The 20,497-nt window shown below is 33.4% G+C and overlaps 1 protein-coding gene across 1 annotated transcript; it reads right to left on the bottom strand.

The window, feature by feature from the left end:
* Positions 1-4,621: 4,621 nt before the first annotated feature.
* Positions 4,622-5,682, bottom strand: LOC145821753 (uncharacterized). The gene is made up of 3 exons (XM_082918315.1): positions 5,440-5,682; positions 5,289-5,340; positions 4,622-4,935 (listed from the first exon to the last, which is right to left on the bottom strand). The coding sequence occupies exons 1-3, from the start codon at positions 5,680-5,682 to the stop codon at positions 4,622-4,624; spliced, it is 609 nt and encodes a 202-aa protein (XP_082774441.1).
* Between the last annotated feature and the right edge of the window lie 14,815 nt (positions 5,683-20,497).

Here is a 20,497-nt window from a genome sequence, read left to right as displayed (position 1 = left end):
ATAGGCCTCTTAATTTCTATTATGTTGAGATTTTAACATGAGAAAAACCTAACCCATGTCAAAATAAGACAAAATTTAAATAAATCTTCAGTTCAATAAATTATTTAGTGTTTTTGAAGCACGTTAACACTCAATATTATGTCTCTTAAAATAATTATTATTTTAAAATGCTACTTGAACTTCTTCTAAAAGTATTTGATAATTCCTTATTGGGGTACTATTTTTTAAGGAAGAATCACAATACAATTTGATGAGAAAATAAAAAAATAAAAAAATTACCCAAATAACATGGGTGCAAACCCCTCCATGTTTATGTAAAAAAAAAAAAAATTATCTATCCCACTACTATGTAATTCCCTCATTTTTTAACAATCCATGCTCGCTATTGTTCATCAGTATAGTTGGCTTGCTTTTATGATTATTGTTTATATACCTTTTAGGTCAAGATTTGTGAGTTCTTTAAATCATTTCTATATAGGTCTCGTAATTATCTTCATAATATAAATTGAATTTGGATTAAATTTTTATGTCTTGAATTATAAACATAGACATGATTTTTATTCAACATGATTTTCTTGTTAAAAACTCGGGCCCGTTCCTATTACGATGATACAATGCTTTGTAGCACTTTGACTTATCTCTCATGTTATTTGTGTATTTCGTTTTTTTTTTAAAATAAAATTAATTAATTTATTGATTAAAAAAAATGCCTATAAATTTGTCTCATTAAAAAAAGTGTCTAACCCTTAATGTCAATCCCTTAGTCAAAGGAATTGACCTCTAATTAGTTGATTCAGTGGAATGAATATCAAGTCATCACAATAAAAGGGATCTCAAATTATATTGAGAGAACAATTTTCATCCCATACACCACAATGAGTAAGAGATGACCAGTTGAACTCGAAAAATCCAATTATATATTGGATAATATATATATATATATATATAAAGTTTGAGCTCTCTTTTTGCTATGTTTGGTTGGGGGATTTAAGGAGGAATTTGGAAAGAAAAAAGAAAAATGTGTGTGAAACTAGGTGAAATATAAGTATGTTTTATTCACATTTCACCTACTTTTTCCATTTCATTTTCCAAATTTCTCATCAAATCTCCCAACCAAACACAACATTAGTGATTTAATTTTAGAGAATTTTCTAAGCAGATAATTCATACAAAATAATAGGTTGATCCGATATCGATAGTTATTGGATTGCATTTGTTTTTAAAAAAAATAAAATAAAAAATAGATGGTTTTAGTATTATACTTACTATCCCTTTTGTAATCATAAATATGTTTCAATTATGTGATTATTGATATTCAATCAATTTAATTTTTTATATAAATCATCTATTTGATCCTACAAATAAAAAGGTTAATCACCATTGTAGGTCCAAAGTAAGCCCACGACATCTCATAAAATGAGTTTTTCGCTCCAATTAAAATGTCAAATTTAAAGATTTATGTGACAATTTAAAGTTTTGTAATTTGACATTTAAAAAAAAAAAACAATATATTGAAATTATTATATCTTAAAATAACTGACTTTATGAAAATAAAATTTACTTTATCGAAAAAAAAAGAGAGTAGAGAGTTAAAAAAAATTGAGACAAATACAAAAAAAATCTCAGGATTTAAAGCTTCTAACAAAATAAATTATGAGTTTTGAATTTTATCAATTTAAATTTAAATTTTTTGATTTGTTTTCAATCTAAATCATTCGTCTATTTTTGTTAAGTAAAATTGACATAAAATAGTATTTTAGTTATTAAACTCAATGTAGATATACATAAAATGTTTAAAATACCATTTTTATTGAGTTTAATGACTAAAATATCTATTTTTCATCTATTTTACTTGACGAAAATAAGCAAATATTTATATTGAAAACTAATAAAAAAATTTAGGATTAAAATTGACAAAATAAAAAAAAAACTCATAATTTACTTTTGGTTTGCATTTTCAAAAATTATTTTTGGACCAGTTTTCATTTGTCTTTATTGATTTTTTATTTATATTTTAGTCATTTTTTAATTTTTTTTTAGATACATCAGGATTAGATGCATCAAAAAAATACAAGATTTAACTAAAATATGAAAAAAATAACTAAAAATAAACGAAAATTAGAACAAAAATGCAAACAGGTTTTTGTTATAATTTTTGTTTATTTTTAGTGATTTTTTAAAAATATTTTAATCAGTTTATTTTACTTTTTAGATATATCTTGATTAAATTCATCTGCAAAATATAAAGATTGACTAAAATATAAAAAAAATTCAATAAAAATAATTTAAAATTATTTTTTTAAAAAATCAAACTAAACAAGTATTATTTTTTTTGGTAGTTTTTTTTTTTAAAAAAATAAATAAATAAATAAGCAAAGATTCCAAATAATTGAATTGAGTCCAAAATAATCAGAATTCTCCAACCTCTCCATTCGAAGCCATCACGTAATAATGTCACAAATTAATGATAAAATATGACATCTGGTCCCATTTCATGTTATCTTCTCAATCATTTAACATAATATATAGTGAACTCGATTACAATGATCAATTATAATCCTTATGGCCTACCATTCAGCCATGTTAGCTAATGGGTAAGGGTTTTTTTTTTTTTTTTTTTTTTTTTGACATTACACAATAACAAGATTTAAATTGTACATAAGTTAAGGGGTTATAATTGATCATTTTTCAATATGAACACGACAATGACACAACTTAATAATACAAGTAGTTTTTTTTTTTTTGATCAACAAAAGAAGAAATTTTATTAATGAAAAAGATTACATCAATCAAAAAGACAAAAAGAGAGGGTACACAAGCATCATAGCGAACAGAGAGATCCCAACTAGGTTGGCACTCAAGAGCACGCCTAATCATATGCTAACACGCCAAGAAGTTGATGAGAAACAAACCTCCACAAGACTACAATCAAACCCAACTACAACTCCAAAGTAACAAATCAAATGCCCCAGATGAATTGCCCCAGCAGCAGCAACAGATTAACAGAGCCAAAGCAACAGAGTCAAAGCAGATCAGCAAGCTAAAGAAAATAGAACAACAACTAGAGAAGAACAGATCATAAGCAGATCAGCAAACACCTCAGATACCAAAACAATCGGAAACCCAAAACAAACTATCTAAAGCATAGCAACCCAAAACAAACAATCCAGAGCATAGCAAAACTAGTAGCACAGAACCCATCATAGCCCTAATAACCAAAACAAACAGAGTTAACCCATCATCTCCAACCCTTAAAGGTGTTGACTCACCCATTTAATATTTGAGACAATCCCATGAATGGAGTAGAAACAACCCAAATCATAAGACTTCACCCACATGACCACTCTAACTTTTATTGCCTCACACAAATCTTCAATATCAGGCTGAAGCTTCGTTTGACATTATTTACGGTAGCCAACTTTTTTGTGTTGAGACTTTTTTAGCTTGGCTTTTTTAGCCTCATTTGGTTTTTGTCTTGGGATTTTTTTTGACTTTTGTGAGAGAACAAGTGTAATGATTATGATTTGGATGTGACATTTTGTCTTATTGGCTTATATAACCTATTTTGTCTTTTTGTGCTTTTTTACTACCAAAATGTTTACCAAACGAGGACTGAGTATTATTAAAAATGCAATCATTTCTATATAACCATAGAGACCAAACTACGGAGATGAAAATAACTCTCCAAACTTGCTTTGCCTTTTTCCTGAACTTCCACTCCAATCACCAATGCATCAAGTCACATAGGGCATGATTTTAGACCAAACATCCCACGCAAAGAAACAAGATAGAAGAAGGTGATTAGCAATTTCCACATCAGCTTTACACAACACATAGGGCAACACTGCAGGACCTGACAATACACCAATTCTGCTAAGAAATGAAGAAGTTTTTAGCCTACCCTTCCAAGCAAGCCAGGTAATAAATTTAGCCTTAGGAGGAGCAAAATTATTCCACACTAAATCTGGTAAGCTATACACAGGGCCAAGACTTTGCATGCACCAGTTATAGATAGCTCCAACTTTAAACAACCCTGACTGCTGAGCTTTCCAACTAATGGAATCCTTTTGATCACTATGTGGGCAAGGCCCTGATCCCAACATATTTTGCAGCCTAAGCACCTCATCTAGCTCCCAACCAAGAAGGGGCCTTCTAAAATTAAAGCACCGATTATTGGTGCTGTCCCGATAAGAAGCTACAATTTCAGAGTGATCTCTTTGTCTAAAGTCAGCTGGTACAACCTAGGAAATTGGGATTTAAGACTTAAGAATCCCCTCCAAATATCATCCAAAAACTTCACCCTATTCCCATCACCAATCCTAAGCTCCACATTTTCCACAAAGAAATTATACAACCTAGGATTTACATGTACCACAGCAATAATATCTCTCAAAATAATAGAAATAGACCCAAAACCATTCAATGAAGGGAACCAACCTCCTCCGGATACACCGTATTTGGCACAAATCACTAATTTCCGCAAAGCTTCATATTCCAAGGCATATCTCCATCACCATTTAAGCAACAAGCACTCATTAGTCACTAGGAGATTTCGGATACCAAGACCTTCTTGAGTCCTAGGCAGCTGCACCTCCTTTCATGTTACCAAATGAATTTTCCTTTAAGATTCATCTCCTCCCCAGAGGAACCTTCCTTCAATCTTATCAATTTCTTTAGCCACACACATCGGAATCTTAAATAAAGACACATAGAAGATAGGTAGGGAAGACATAACAGACTTAATTAGAGTGACTCTCCCGGCATAAGAGAGCATCCTACGCTTCCAACCAGATAATTTCTTTTTAATCATTTCTGCCACTGGCTGCCATACTTGCTTTCTACCTGGATTGGCACCAAGTGGCAATCCAAGATACTTTATAGGAAGATTATGACTTAAACAATTCAGTTTAGCTGCAAATTCTTCCACCAACCCATCTTCAACACCCACACCACAAATCAAATTTTATGAAAGTTTATTTTCAATCCCAAGACCATTTCAAAGCATCTCAAAATGTGATTCACAGCCACAATCTCAGACCAATTAGCCTCACAAAATATGATAGTGTCATCTGCGAACTGGAGATGAGATATATTAACCCCTCTACCCACTACCACTCCTTTTATAATCCTCAGCTCCTTAGCTCTTGACAGCAAAATATTCGGCCCCTCAGCAACAACATTAAACAAAAAAAATGAAAGAGGATCGCTTTATCTAAGTCCTTTTTGTGGACAAAATTCAACAGACGGTGAGCCATTGACCAAAATAGAAATTCGAGCAAATTCCACACATTCTTTCATCCAGCGAATCCATCTTGATCCAAACCAAAAACTGGATAACATCTGCAGCAAACAATTCCAATTAACCGTGCCATAAGCTTTTTGGAAGTCCAGTTTGACAATGAGGCCATTCTTCTTTGATTTTTTTCACCAATCCACCACCTCATTTGCTATAAGCACTTCATCCAAAATATTCCTTCCCTCCACAAAAGCAAACTGAACCTTATCAATCACACTAGGCAGTACTTGCTTGAGTCTATTAGCCAACACTTTGTAGGGAGAATTTATCAAACTAATAGGCCGGTAATTAGTAAGAGAATTAGGGTTTTCCTTCTTGGGGATAAGAGTAACAAAGGAACAATTTACCTCATATCCCAATTTACTGTTACTGTAAAACTCCTCCATGAACTTCATGATGTCATCTTGCAAAAATTCCCAGCTTTTTTGAAAAAAAGCATATTAAACCCATCTGGACCCGGGGCTTTGTTGCTATCACAATCTTTAATAGCAGCCCATACTTCTTCCACTAAAAACTCTCTCTCCAAAATGTCAACTACTTGATTAGCTCCAATCTTCAGGAGCTCTCCTCCAATTCTTGGCCTATACCTCCATTGTTCTGTAAATAAACTATGGAAATGGTAGCAAGCTGCTTATTTAACCTCATTGGGTTCTTCAACCTCAACCCCATTAACCTCAAGAGAAGCAATCAAGTTTCTATTATGTCTCTTTGTAGCTATAATATGAAAAAATCAAGTATTTCGATCACCTTTAAAAGCCCAATCCATCCTAGACTTTTGCACCCACATCCACTCTTTCCTTTTCCTAAACTTCCAAATCACACACCTTACCTCCTTTTTTCTGCCCTTCTCCACCTTATCTAACTCCCTCAGATCAGATTGTAAATCTAGAGAGTGTAGTTTAGGTTTAGCTTCTTGCAATTTTGAGTCTACATCACCAAACACTGTCACATTCCATCTTTTTAAAGCAACTTTCAAAACTCTCAACTTCTCCATAATTACATAGCTTGCCCAACTTTGTACCATTGTTGAATCCCAAACTCTTTTCACTTCATCAAGAAAATTAAGGTGTAAGACCCAAGCATTTATGAACTTAAAATGCCACGCCCCAAAATTTGGACAATTAAATATTAAATTAGGACTAAACCCCAATCAATATTTCATCATCCAAATCCTAGGGGTGAAACAAAATCTCAACGTTCTCGTTTCCATAAGGTTTAAGTAAATTTCTATGCTCAAAAGATTACAAGGGATAAAAAAAAACTAACAAAACGCCAACCAAACTATCCACCATAATTTCATAACTATCCAATACTTCCAACATTAAAGTAACAATAAATAGTCAAAACAACTTAAATAATGTAAAGTTATAAATCATGACAAATTATCAAAATACTAAAGTCATAAAAAAAATAATAAATACATAAACTAATATTAACCCTAAGCTCAAGAAAACAAAGAAGTCCAAACGACATGTCCAACAACTCTAGTTATTTCTCGTCACCACTATAGTCCCAACTAATATTGCAAAAGAAGCTCGGTTGCGCTCAAATACAACACACCTGAGTTGTCAAGAGACAAAATGGGTCAGTATACAAGTATATTGGTATGAGTACAAATATTTGACACCCACGTGTCCATCAGACACAAATAAAAGTACATTTAATTCTTGTTATGGGATAAGACAAGTAGTTCCACCCGCACTGAGATGAATGTGTAGTTTCCCGATATACGGTGGCATTTAATATCTTACCCGTACACAACTAAATATAAATTGAGTATAGAATAAACAAAATAAACGTAAAATTATGGTGGGTTAGCCCTGCATAAAAATTTAGTAAGACCCACCATTCTGCCAAAAAAAAAAAGAGTTAGTATAATTTAATCATAAGTAAATTACTGAAACAGTATAAAAATACATTGTTTCATGCTTAAATCATTCGAATTGACCAAAACTCAAAGAACAAAAGTTGTACAAAGTCAAATTTTCTAAAAGGTAACGTAAACGAATTTAGTAGAAACTGAATAGGTTGAGAGAAAAACTTAATAAAAGAACCTAAATGAAATTCGATCGAAAAAATCTAGAACTGAAAATGAAAAGAATCTGCTCTAAGATGATTTTTTTTGAAAAAGTTCAAAACATAAAAAGTGTTCAGAATAATGTTTTGCTTCAATTTACACCAAATTAATAAAAAGAGCTCGTTTCGTGAGTTAAAACAATCTCTAAAATCAGCATTGCTAAAATGAATAAAAACTACTATAATCACGATCATCTGATTACAAGTTCTAATCGATCTTTTTAGTACAAAGTTAAAATACAAAAGTTGTCTAGAGTTACGTATACATGCCTCTGCCTAAATTTCATAATTTATCAAGGTCGTTTATTATTTTTCAAGATGTACAAATCAATACAATTTACACTATACCAATAAACTCATATTTAATTATTTGTACCTTAACTCTACCACTTCGACCCTTCAATTCCGACCTACACATGTAAGAATCTGAATTTTTGGACAACTAATTAGTTTGTTAATCATAATATTAAGTCAATTCATAGTGATTATTAAATTATTATGTTAATAGCATCATGATTAATACCAATATAAAATTCCTTTAAATAAAATTATTTATCTTTCTGTGATTAAATTTTTATATCTAAACACAGTTGTGGACACTAAATGAGTTAAACAAATAATAACCAAGTTGGTTAGAGGATAGAAGGGAGGAAAAAACATTTAGTGATTAGGATATATATATACATTGATTTTCAACAAAAAAAAAAGAGAGAAGTCAAATTTGTTTTTTTGGGCAGAACATTTCTACTGTCTTTCTTCTCAATAAGGCTGCTGTTAAGGCATGCCATCGCATGCAAACATACTCTAAGTCTATTCTTGTAGATGATAGTTCCCAAGCCAAAAAAAAAAAAAAAAAAATTGCCTCCAAGCTCCTATATATAGTGCACTATTCACCCATTTTCATTTCCACGGCTAAGGAAAAGAAAAAGAGAGGAATAGTAGAAAAGAAAAGTAAAAGAGAGGGAGAAGAGAAGGTCCTTGGTGGTTACCAATTCAAAAAAAGTTTTGAGAATTCTTTGTAAAAGCTTTTGAGGTAGGAATACTCAACCTCTATCCCCCCTTAGATATTTTTCTTAACTGAATGTATATATTAAAAATATGCAAGAGTGTGCATTGTTAATACACAATAGCTCAATGCATGTTTATATTTTGATAGAATGATAATCTTATGATTATATGATTTCTATCCTTCTTGCAAGCATGGATTAGATAGTTTAGCTATTGATTTTTTTCTTCTTATGTGTTCAAATATTCTCCATTGTTTGAATTAATCTTGCATGTTTATGAATTTGTGTTTACTCTTCATAAATATTATTTTCATCTATTCACTGTTACCACTAATGAAAGTAAATATGAAGGATTAGAGTTTCACATGGGAATAGTAGCAAGAAATAAATTTTATAGTCTTACATATGATTCATGGTGAATACAAAGTGTGTTTTTCACAAAATAATGAACTTCCTGTAAAATAGATTTTTAATTCGTTTTGAATAACCCAAACAAACTCATGAGAACACTTTCATAAAATCTGAAACTACTGGAGTTAGTTTAACATGTTTTCATGGTGCTAGAATATAGAAAAAAAATAAAAAATAAAATAAATTATTTGACAACGTTTTGTGGTCAAAACATATTTTTAACTTCATTGTTGTCTGGAGACAACAACAATGCTGAATTTACCAGGTCACTGTTTGTTTTATAGAATGAGTTTTCAAGTGATTCAAATTGGAAAATTTATATCTTTAAGTTACCTTTCAAATACCTCTAGTTTCATAATTTTTTTTTAAGCATTGAGAGAGAAACGCCAATTTTTCCAAAATGTGACAGAATCTGTCCAGTTTTCTTAGAAAAATTATTTGACCATCCTCCATTGGGTTTTAGTCTTCAAACTCTTCTGAAAATATGTTCTAAACTTAAATATTTAGCAAACCGTTTTGACCATACCTCTTTTTGACACCTTTTGAGGCCCCTTTTTATTTTTCAAATGCAAATCACCTGTGCTGCAAGTTAATAGAACTCACTGTCCAAAAAAAACCAGTTTTCTTCCAAAATTTATTTCTCCATTCTAAAATCGTTTTTAGCCATGATATTCTCTCAAAATATTTTCCTAATTCGATGAACTAGCACCAATTAAAATATTGTTACGGTTGAACTTCGTTTGGTATGGGTTTCATATTTTTTTTTATCTGACCATACAGTGCTGAAAGAAGAAGTGTGTGAATTTTTAAAAAAATTTGTGATGATTCCTAAGACATTCTATCATATTTATTTTGGTTGCCATACATGATTGTGTTGTGCTATATAAACATTAGGTCACTGTGATTTTCAAACTAAAACTCGCATATCACTACAACAAAGTGCACCTTTGGCAACTAAAAAAACTTTAGTTGCCAAAAGTTATGGAATTGCCGACCAATATTTTTTTTAGTCGCCAAAAGTAAAATATTTAGCTAAAATTTTTTTTAGTCGGGGTATATTCATTATTGGCGACTAAAAAAAAAAATTAGTCGCTAAAAAAGCTAGAATTGGCGACAAAAAAAAAACTTAGTCGCTGTATATTGACTTTTGGCTACTAAAATATTTAGTCACCGAATGGAAAATAAAAAAATTATTTTTTCTCTTTGGCGACTAAAGTTTTAGTAGCCAAAAACTTACTTTCAGTGACAAAAAAAAATTTAGTCGCCGTATACTGATTTTTGGCTACTAAAATATTTAGTCGCCGAATGGAAAATAAAAAAATTATTTTTTCTCTTTGGCGACTAAAGTTTTAGTCACCAAAAACTTACTTTCTGCGACAAAAAATTATTTTAGTCGGCTTTAGCTGACTTTTTCCGACTAAAATGTTTAGTCGCCAATTGTAATTAAAATTTTCAAAGAAAGGTTTTGAATTTTTGGCGGGTTTCTTACTTAATTAACGACGAAGCTATATTTTAGTTAGGGAAAATAAGTTAAACAAGGATGTAAAATGTATGGCTAAGATCGATCACTTGAAGAACCAACAGATGGAGATCAATACCTCACCAATAAAATATTAGGGTAGGTGAAGAGAAGAAGAGAAGATGAAGGGGGCGAAGGAGTCTCGCTGCGTCGCCATCCCACCGCCGCTCCTCCTCACGTTCACCGGCAACCGGAGCACCTCCTCCTTCTCCGCCATCGCCATCATGACTGCTGCGATCACCATTGCCGCAGCTACCACCTCCGTTGCTGCCCTCTTTTCACGCCGCCGCCTTCCCCTCCTCTGCCGATCTTCACAGATCCACCGCCATCGCCGCGAGATTTAGAGGCTTCATCGCTGAGAAGAGACTCCATTGATGCTCCGTCTCACATATGCTTTCTCTCTCTTTATATATATATATATATGTTTTATGGAAATGGAGTCAATACAGTGGCATTTGATAGTTAAGCTGCTTTGTAGGCTATGGAAAAGAATGGAATGGAAGGAATTGTGAGGGTTGAGAGGTTTGTTTGACATTATACATGTGGTATTTGTCAATTCCTTTATAAGTGGTGTCATTGTACCTTAAAGCACAGGATTCTGCTGCACCACCATACCACACATATTAATATTGAATTACCAATTCCCTCTTGCCTCCTCCCCTGAGGTACTGCTGGTGGTGGCAGTTTAGAACCCATAGCAAACATTTTCGGAATACTTGTTTTGGCATTGGGAATATTTGACACCATGCAGCTTAGTTGCATTTGCTTTGCTAATTTGTTGATCCACTAGCAGATTTTTACAAATTCTGCCATCCCATTCTTGATCAATAAAAAATAAAAACCATTTAGCGTAGGCATGAGAAAATATGTTTTTTGGTTTTCCTTGCCTCCCAAATATTAAGAGTTATATTAGTGGGATATTTCTATCAAATTTGTTTTTTGTTTTTTGGTTTTCCTTGCCTCCCAAATTCTTCTTCAAATCTTTAATCTAACTCTTCCTACAAGTCTTTTATTAAAAAACACTTTAAATATACGCATTAATATGTTAATGCATATTAAATTATGATTAGGATAGGAAAAAGCACATGAAAATAGTAGTTTTATATTCATCTCAAGTATATTGATGAAATATTTGAGTATTCCTCTAAAGTTATAATAATACTTAATTGTGTAAATTACGTTGATATTTTCTATATTTCGGTCCTTATGTCATTTTGATATTTATAATTTCAGTTTTTATAATTTCAATTGGCTCAATTGACTCAGGATTCATGATTTTGTCTCGTTGATTAAGTTGTTAGTGTTTTTCGATTGATTAAAATGTAATCGGTGTTATCAATTTGATCAAAAGTGACACAAAATTTAAAACTAATGATCAAAGTTGATCTAATTGAAATTACAGATGCTAAAATTACACAATGTGCAAAATGCAAAGATTATAAATATAATTTTTCAAATGAATTTGAAATCATGAGATGAAAATAAAAATTTATGATTGTATAAAAAATAATGGAGATAAAACTTTATTTTAATAAAAAATATTCAATATGTCAGTTAGGACTATACAGTCTATTGTGACTTCCTCTCACTCCTTTTTATCCTTATGTTCTATTTATAAAAAGTTGAACATTGCTTAAAGAATTTAGCTACGTTAACAAGATGATTGTAGAGTCATAAATAACCACCACAACCATACTTCTTAAAATATAAAGATATTAAATTCTCATGACACATGTAAACTTAAAATATATATACTAAAGCCTTTTAAGCCATAACAAGAATAGTGAAATGTCATTAGTTATAATGTGAGAAGTTTCTAAGTCTTATATTAAGCTAGCTATGAAATTTTTGTATAAGATGAAAGGAATAGAGAAAATGTCAAGTTAATATAGGAATTCTTATCTAGAACTAATCAATGGACCTTCGCTCCCATTCATATCCAAATTGACTTAAATAAATAACCATTTATTCATGAGAAACTAACAATTTTAGGCCTTTGATTAAGAACAGGAAAAAAAAATTCAACAAAATGAATAACATGAAAAAGATCCATCAATTAAATAGAATATTTGTTAGGTTTTTATTCTTGGCAACCCCGTTTGACAAAACTCCTTTCAGATGTATTTATTTTCGCACTTTTATTTCAGTGAGGCTATGAGTTTATTAGATGCGAATCCAAACCCGAATCGAACCATGCAGAGAAGTTTGTGATGTTAATGCTTTCAAGATTGCCACTTCGCTCGCGGCCGAAGCAAAATGCAAAATTACATTCAAAATTGCATGTCCGTCGTTGCTCGCTCGAGCCAAGGAATTCTCGCTCGAGCTAGGGCTTGCTCGCTCGAGCCACAGAATGCGCGCTCGAGCCAAGGATTGCGTCCATACAAAAACCTGAAAGAGTGTATTCCTCGCTCGAGCCAAGGATCCGTCGCTCGAGCCAAGGCACTAGTAGAAATCATGAAAAATACACTCCTCGCTTGAGCCAGAAAATCTTCGCTCGAGCGAGCCTCAGAATCCGAATTTCTCAAGGAGTTTGTTTTCATCCCAATCTAGGATTACTTTTGGTTCTCTATAAATACTTGGTTTTCTCCCAAAACTAAGTTATATTGATTGAAGTTCTCCAGATCTTATTTTTTGGATCTTAAGGTTTATATCTGGAGATATTTTGTTTGTTTTCTTTGATGCTTTTATTGAGTCTTCAACTCATGATTTAAAGAGAGTACATCAAAGGTTTGTTTGTTATACACAAAAGAGAGAGTTGTTCTTCAGTTGTGGATTCTGAAGAATTCGAGCCTGAAGCTTTGGTGGAATCCAGAGTGGCTCATCAGAAAGACAATTTCGTGGTGAAGATGGGGTTGGAAGAGGCACATAGAGGTTGGTTCAATTAGGCGTTGTGGATTCGCTAGGTAATTGAGACTATACCCGTGTAATTCCTTTAAATCTTCTTAGTGGATTGTTTTGTGGCTGTTGCCCGTGGTTTTTTTATCACAGTTGGAGGTGTCCAATTGTGGTTTTTCCACGTAAAATCGTTGTGTCTCTTTGTCTTGATTGTTTGATTGGGATTGTTATATTCTGCTTAAAATTGATACATAATCACAAATCAACATCTAGGGGATTTCTAGATTTTTCAAGATTAAATAACAGAGAAATTGATTCTAATCTCCTGTGCAAAACATGTATTACAGGATTACCAGTTTATTAGAAATAATGGTGAATAAAGGGAAGAAAGAGAGTTAAAAAATTAACAGTAAAAAAAGAAGGAAAAACAATGTGAGATAGAGGAGGGGGGGAACAATTACCATTTTGGAAAGGACAAGAGCAAAATTAATGAATATTTGTTTTGGAGTTTCAAAATACAATGGCTTATGGGTAAGTTGGACCAATGGCATAATTACTTTACAAATAACTTCATAGTTTAGAGCCATTTAGCTCGTCATTCAACTACTCAAACAATCATTAACAGTATCCTTGTCTTCCCATTTTCCCCCTCATAGCTATTGTTTAAGTCTACTAAACAAAATTAGTCAAGAGGTTGGGTGAACTGTAAATACTTGAACTTGAGTTTGAATCTCTCAAGATGTCATTAAAGGTTTGTCCGATCTGTATGTTATTTGTTAGATTACCCAAACATATTGTTTGTCTTGTTCTTTACTTAGTTTAGTAATATCGATCTTCAATTCAACAATTCTGTGTTCCAATTTTTTATTTTTTTGAGATGTTTTCTTCAAGGGGTAATGGAGCTAATGGTGTTTAAGAGATAGTGTTATTGACATATATTGGTTAATCCAACTACTGCTCTGAAGTTCTTTGTCTGTTTAATCTTATGTTATTGCCATTTATGGTCAATCCAACTACTTATGCATTGCTTATTTTAAAGTTTGTGCATTTTATCACATCACATCTATGTATTTTTTTTTCTTGTGTTGCCCACAATTTCTGCTGATGAGTTTTGGCATTCATTATAAGAATTCTAAGTGTTGCTCCCTACCTTTTATTTTTTTCTTTTTATTTACTTGTTTATATCAATTAATAAAATTCTTAAAACTATTCTAATTTGGGATCTAATTAATAGTTCAAAACTTTTTTTTTTTAAAATGCTTGTTGGATTTATTTATTTTTCTCTTCATGACATACTTCTCTTCATGTACCAAAATAACTCAATTTTTTTTTATGTACATACCTTGCAACCTAGACTTATTCCACCCCTACCTGCGTGGTTAATCTTTATTTGTTCATTTTTTTTCCTTCTATGTTTTGATTTTATGTTATATGTAGAACTGTGGACGCATTACTTGGTTGATGAGGAGATGTAGGGATTTAAGTATTTTTTTTTTTGAGAGGGGGGGGTTACTGTTTGGGTATTTAAATGTGGCCTCCTTGGGTATGTTGGTTGCTGAAAAAAGTGATTGAAAACTTTAGTATTACTTTGGAGAAATTAGTTTTTTCACTCGCTGAAGATTGATGAAGATTCGTTTGAGTAAAATTTGTTTGGTTCATATTCCTCTGCTTTCTTAGCAATTCCCATGGGAATTTGAAACCTTAAAGTTCGAAGTCGTATGGAAAGATTTGATTGAGGTTTTTACTTGTAGGATTTGTTCCTCTTTGGTTGGAAATTAAATCTTTTTGAAAAAGAATTTGTTGCTCTTACCATCTAAACTGCAGAATAGTAAAGATAATTAAATAAGGTTTTGTCAGTTGGATTTTTGTTTTTGAAGACAATGGATAGTGGAATTAGGAATGGCAACGGGCCGGGGCGGGGCCGGGGACCCCACTCCCCGTCCCCGATCCCCGAAGGTTAAAATATCCCCGTCCCCGTCCCCGATCCCCGGCGGGGGGAAACTCATCACTCCCCATCCCCGTCCCCAACGGGGATCGGGTTTCCCCGACCCCGAAAAATTCCCGAGGTTTTTTTAATTTTTTTTTTATTTTGTTCAAGAACAACAAATCAACATAGCAGATCTGAGTACCAACAATCATCATCAACAGATTTAAATTAAAAAAACAATTAATCTGAAAAAAAAAAAATGTTTTCATTATCATCAACAGATTTAATTTATAAAAAAAAAAAACAATCTGAAAAAAATATATATATACATAATCATCATCTCAACAAATTTAAACTAAAAAAAAAATTGAAAAAAAAAAATAGATGTACCAACAGATCTGAATCTGATACAGATCTAACAGTAACAGATCTGATCTGAGAGACCGTGGCTGTGGCGAGATCAACGGCGGCTGTGGCGAGATCAACACAGGTATTAGCGGCTATGGCTGTGACCGGCGGCTGTGGTTGTGGCGAGATCAACGGCGGTGGTGGGACACGCCGACTGTGAGAGTGAGAGAGTTGAGAGAGAAGAACGAGAGGGTGAGTGAGAAGAACGAGCGGCTGTGGCGAGATCAACGGCAACGGTGAGACACGCCGACTGTGAGAGAGAGAGAGAGTTGAGAGAGAACGAGAGGGTGAGTGATAGAGTTGAGAGAGTGATAGACTTGAGAGAGTGATCTTTTAACACAGGTATATATTATAATGATATACTAGATATATATTATAATATATATTATAATACAACTAGTGAATCTTTTAACACAGGTATTAGCGGGGAAATTTCGGGGAAAATTCGGGGCGGGGCCGGGCCGGGGCCGGGGCTCAGGAGCCTATCCCCGTCCCCGGCCCGAAATTGATCGGGGAGTGATTTTTTAATACCATCCCCGTCCCCGTGGGGATATTTTTCGGGGAAAAACCACTTATTTCGGGGTCGGGGGATCGGGTCCCCGTCGGGCCGGGTTTAAATTGCCATCCCTAAGTGGAATATCTACATTTTCACTGTGAATAAGCAAAGATAATCGCCTTGATTTGTCAATCATTCATGTGAAAGTTCAAAATTAAATTTGATGCATGATAGATGACTAACTACTCTACTGTGATCCCATTGAGCTGAAATAATTTCAAGGGCCGCGCTTGGTGTACTGTGATCCCATTAAGCTGAAAGAATTTTTATTTTATGAATGATTTCATCTATTTGAGGTTAGTTTGATATAATTCTAACTTGGGGAGGGGGGAGGGAATTGAATGACCTCTTCAAATAAAATTCCTAAGAGTGTCGAGAGTAGTCAGTGGTTGTGGAAAGCCAGAATTGCTATTTAATCATCATAAAAACCATCTTTTGCATAATTCATGTAACTAACTAATTGGAATAATGATCCTTTTGCCAACTCTTGATATTGGTACATATTTATATGTATTAGAGATGGTGATTTGAGTGAGAAACTCAAATTTGCTTTCATCAGAAATTCATGATGTGGAATTTCCAGTGATTATCTTGTCTTTTTTTTCTTTAATTTTAATTTTTTATAACTTTCTATAGTTTCATTTTGGATTTTATTTTTTTACTTAGGGATGGTTTGATTGAATCCCCAAAGTTGAAGAGCTCAAGGATTTATGATAAATTTCAAACATGATGTATAATATATGCAGGTGAATGTGTGTGTATATATATAATGCTGTGTGGATATGTATAATAATGCTGTGTGTATATATAATGCTATGTGTGTATATGCAAATGTTTAATATATGTATGTGGCCCTAAATTAATGAGCAACATACACAAGTTCTCTGGTAAGAAATGATCCAATCATTTTGTCATTTCACAGAATACAAGTGAAGTAGAGGAATACATAAGGTTGATTAGGAGACTTAATTAATCTCAGATTTACGTGTGTTATACATAGAGAAACCTGATTTTATTCGCAACGTACCATTGTTTTTTTAATAGAATCCACTAGGTTTTTGAGTCCCCTCTATTGCATTTGAATGCTCCAACTTTGCTTACTGGTTACCACCCAGCTTTAGCCCAAAGTGGATATGAGGAAAATGTGCCCACTGTTAAACAACATACACAAATCTTTCCGTCTTTGGAAAGGTAATTCAAGTTATTTGGTTTAGTTACCAGTGAGTGATAGTTCAATATGTTTTGATACAATGCCTTCCTGCTCACATGCACTATTTTTTCTCTGCTTCAGAATCGTTCCTAGCTGTTACTCGTGAACTTCAACATATATATGGAAAGGATGAAGGGAAACAATTGTCGTAAAGTTGCCTTGTTCAAATATAAAGATAGGAAAATCTTTTCCTTATTTTTGTGCAGATAATTATACATCTTTTTGGTAATTTTTTGTTATTAATCATAGCAATGTAAGTATTACGAGGTCGAGCATCCTTAGAGATGAGTTTTTGTTGTGGAACTGGAAATCAACATTATTGGCACAAAAAGAACCTTATACTTTGGTCACTTAATGTAAGTTTGAACTGCATCATCTTAAATATTCTAAAGGAGAAATGAAAATGAAGCTAGTTGTTATTGGCTAGTTAGTTTATGTGATACTTCGTCACATGTTTGGTCCTTGTGATTAATCTTTCATAAACCATACGCAATTTTGAAGCCTTTTAAGATAGTTTATGTACTTTGTCACGTGTTTGGTCCATGTAGTTAATTTGTGCGAGCGTGCATGTGTTCATTTTTACTCAAACTTATCTATTTACTTTGACAACTTTCTTTAGTGTTTTTGGGTCAGTTTTCATTATTTTTATAATTCCTTTAAGATTCTTATTTGAACTAAAATCACTTTTTACTTTATGTTAGCCAACTTTTTTATAAGAAATCATTTAGCTGTCTGTTTATGTGGTGCTCTTCCTCTATAGCTTTCACTACCAACTAGGAGCTCCCTTAACTTGGAGAATGAGAATTTTCTTTCAGAAATTCTAAATTAGATTTCACATGCATTAACTTCTCATCTGGCACTCAATCAACCCACTAGGAATGTTTATGGCTTTACCATAGTTATAACCGAATATGGCCTAAACTTAGTCGAAATAGGGTTTTGGGAAGAGAAAATTCAAAACAGCCTCCAAATCATCGTGTGGCTCTCACGGACAGCTTCCCTATGACAAATAGGACTTGTGACGACTGACGGAATGTAATTCGGACCTGTAGGTTGGGAGTTAGAGTCGAATAAGCCCTAAACTTAGGCCTCGTTTGGCAAATGGCTTTTTTAGTCAAAAAGTCAAAAAGTCACTAAAAAAACCAAAAAGCCAACAACCCATACCAAAAAGTCAAAGATTCCCTTTTCTCTCTACTTTTTGTACATCTTTTCGTAAAAAATCAAAAATCCATCCCAAACATACTAGTTTTTTTTACATCACATTTTAGCCAAAAAGTTACTAAAAACGTTTGTTCCCAAACGAGGCCGTCGAAAAAAGGGATTTTTGGGGACAAAAATTCAAAACAGTCCCTAAACTACCATGTGGCTCACACGGATAGCTTTGCCATGACAAATAAGACTTATGAGAACTGACAGAATGTAATTCGGACCCGTAGGTTGGGATTTAGAGCCGAAAACGCTTTAAACTTAGTCGAAAAAGGGCGTTTCGGGGGCAAAAATTCAAAATAGCCCCCGAATGACTGTGTGGCTCACACGGATAGCTTCACCATGACAAATAGGACTTGTGAGAACTGATGGAACGTAATTCAGACCCGTAGGTTGGGAGTTAGAGTTGAGTATGCCCTAAACTTAGTCGAAAAAGGCATTTTGAGGGTGAAAATTCAAAACAACCCCCGAACGACCATGTGGCTTACACGGATAGCTTTGCCATGACAAATAGGACTTGTGAGAACTGATGAAACATAATTCGGATCCGTAGGTTGGGAGTTAGAGCCGAATACGCTCTAAACTTAGTCGAAAAAAAGCATTTCGGGAGCGAAAATTCAAAATAGCCCCCAAACCACCATGTGGCTCACACGGACAGTTCCCCTATGACAAATAGGACTTGTGACAATTGACGGAACGTAATCTGGACTCGTAGGTTGGGAGTTAGAGCCGAATACGCCCTAAACTTAGTCGAAAAAGGATTTTCCAGGGCGAAAATTCATAACAGCCCCCGAACCACCATGTGGCTCACACAGACAGTTCCCCCATGACAAATAGGACTTGTGAGAACTGACAGAACGTAATTCAGACCTGTAGGTTGGGAGTTAGAACCGAATACGCCATAAACTTAGTCGAAAAAGGGCATTTCGGGGGCGAAAATTCAAAACAGCTCCTGAACTATCGTGTGGCTCACACCGACAGCTTTTCCATGACAAATAGGACTTTTGAGAACTAACAGAACGTAATTTGGACCCGTAGGTTGGGAGTTAGAGCCGAAAACACCCTATGTTTAGTCAAAAAAGGGCGTTTCGGGGGCGAAAATTCAAAATAGCCCCCGAACAACCGTATGGCTCACACGGATAGCTTCGCCATGAAAAATAGGACTTTTGAGATATGATGGAACGTAATTCGGATCCGTAGGTTTGGAGTTAGAGCCGAATACGCCCTAAACTTACTCGAAAAAGGGCTTTCTGGAGGCGAAAATTCATAACAGCCCCCGAATACGCTTTATACTTAGTCGAAAAACTTATAACGCTTAGTTAAAAAAGCAACAACTTTATTAAAATATTATCTACATGTTCTAATAATTGCCTTTATATATTTATAGGACGAATAAATTACATATTACATTGTTTGTACAGTTGGTTGGAATAAATTTTGCATGATACATATATATATATATATACTTTCTATAATTTTCAAGAAGACATTTCTCGATTGTTCTACCTCAAATGCAAGTTAGAACATGTTCCATATGGCTGACTGAATTGATATTTTGTAACCAATTCTAATGTTTCATTTTTTGTTTTTCTTTGTAGATGGCTTTGTTACGTGGACTTGTGGATAATCCATATTCGTGTGTGGAGAAGAATTTTCACTTTTGTGTAGAACTAATATAACACTTTTGTCGTCCTCAGCTTTTGTGTAGTTCATTATTACTGATACAGAAAACTTTTGACAATCAACAGATAATGACTGTCGTGGTACATAGATCACCTTTTGTCGTGGTACATATATACCATTTGTCGGCGTATATATAGGACGTTTTGTCATGGTCCATTGAAAACTTTTGTCGTGGTACATATATCACCTTTTGTTGTGGTACAGATTACGATGGTAATTTGTACCATGCCAAATGATAATTTCGCTTGGTAGTAAATGTATTTTTTTGTATATAGAGGGCTTTGATTTTTGTATGATATATTTTGTATGGAATAATTATTTTAGTTTGGACAATAGTTGATTTGTATGGACTTTGATATTTAA

The sequence above is a fragment of the Camellia sinensis genome, chromosome 1 (genome assembly GCF_055761805.1).
Source record: "Camellia sinensis isolate YWXY chromosome 1, ASM5576180v1, whole genome shotgun sequence".
NCBI classification, from domain to species: domain Eukaryota; kingdom Viridiplantae; phylum Streptophyta; class Magnoliopsida; order Ericales; family Theaceae; genus Camellia; species Camellia sinensis.
This window is presented reverse-complemented; position numbering and strand designations above follow the sequence as displayed.

What these genes read in the sequence shown, in the direction of transcription:
- LOC145821753 (XM_082918315.1), bottom strand. Translation starts at nt 5,682, where the DNA reads ATGGAGGAGTTTTACAGTAACAGTAAATTGGGATATGAGGTAAATTGT. An exon ending in AAGTGCTTATAGCAAATGAG is followed by an intron (nt 5,341 to 5,439) that starts GTGGTGGATTGG and finishes TGTTTGCTGCAG; the next exon opens with ATGTTATCCAGTTTTTGGTT. An exon ending in GATTCGCTGGATGAAAGAAT is followed by an intron (nt 4,936 to 5,288) that starts GTGTGGAATTTG and finishes TGGGTGTTGAAG; the next exon opens with ATGGGTTGGTGGAAGAATTT.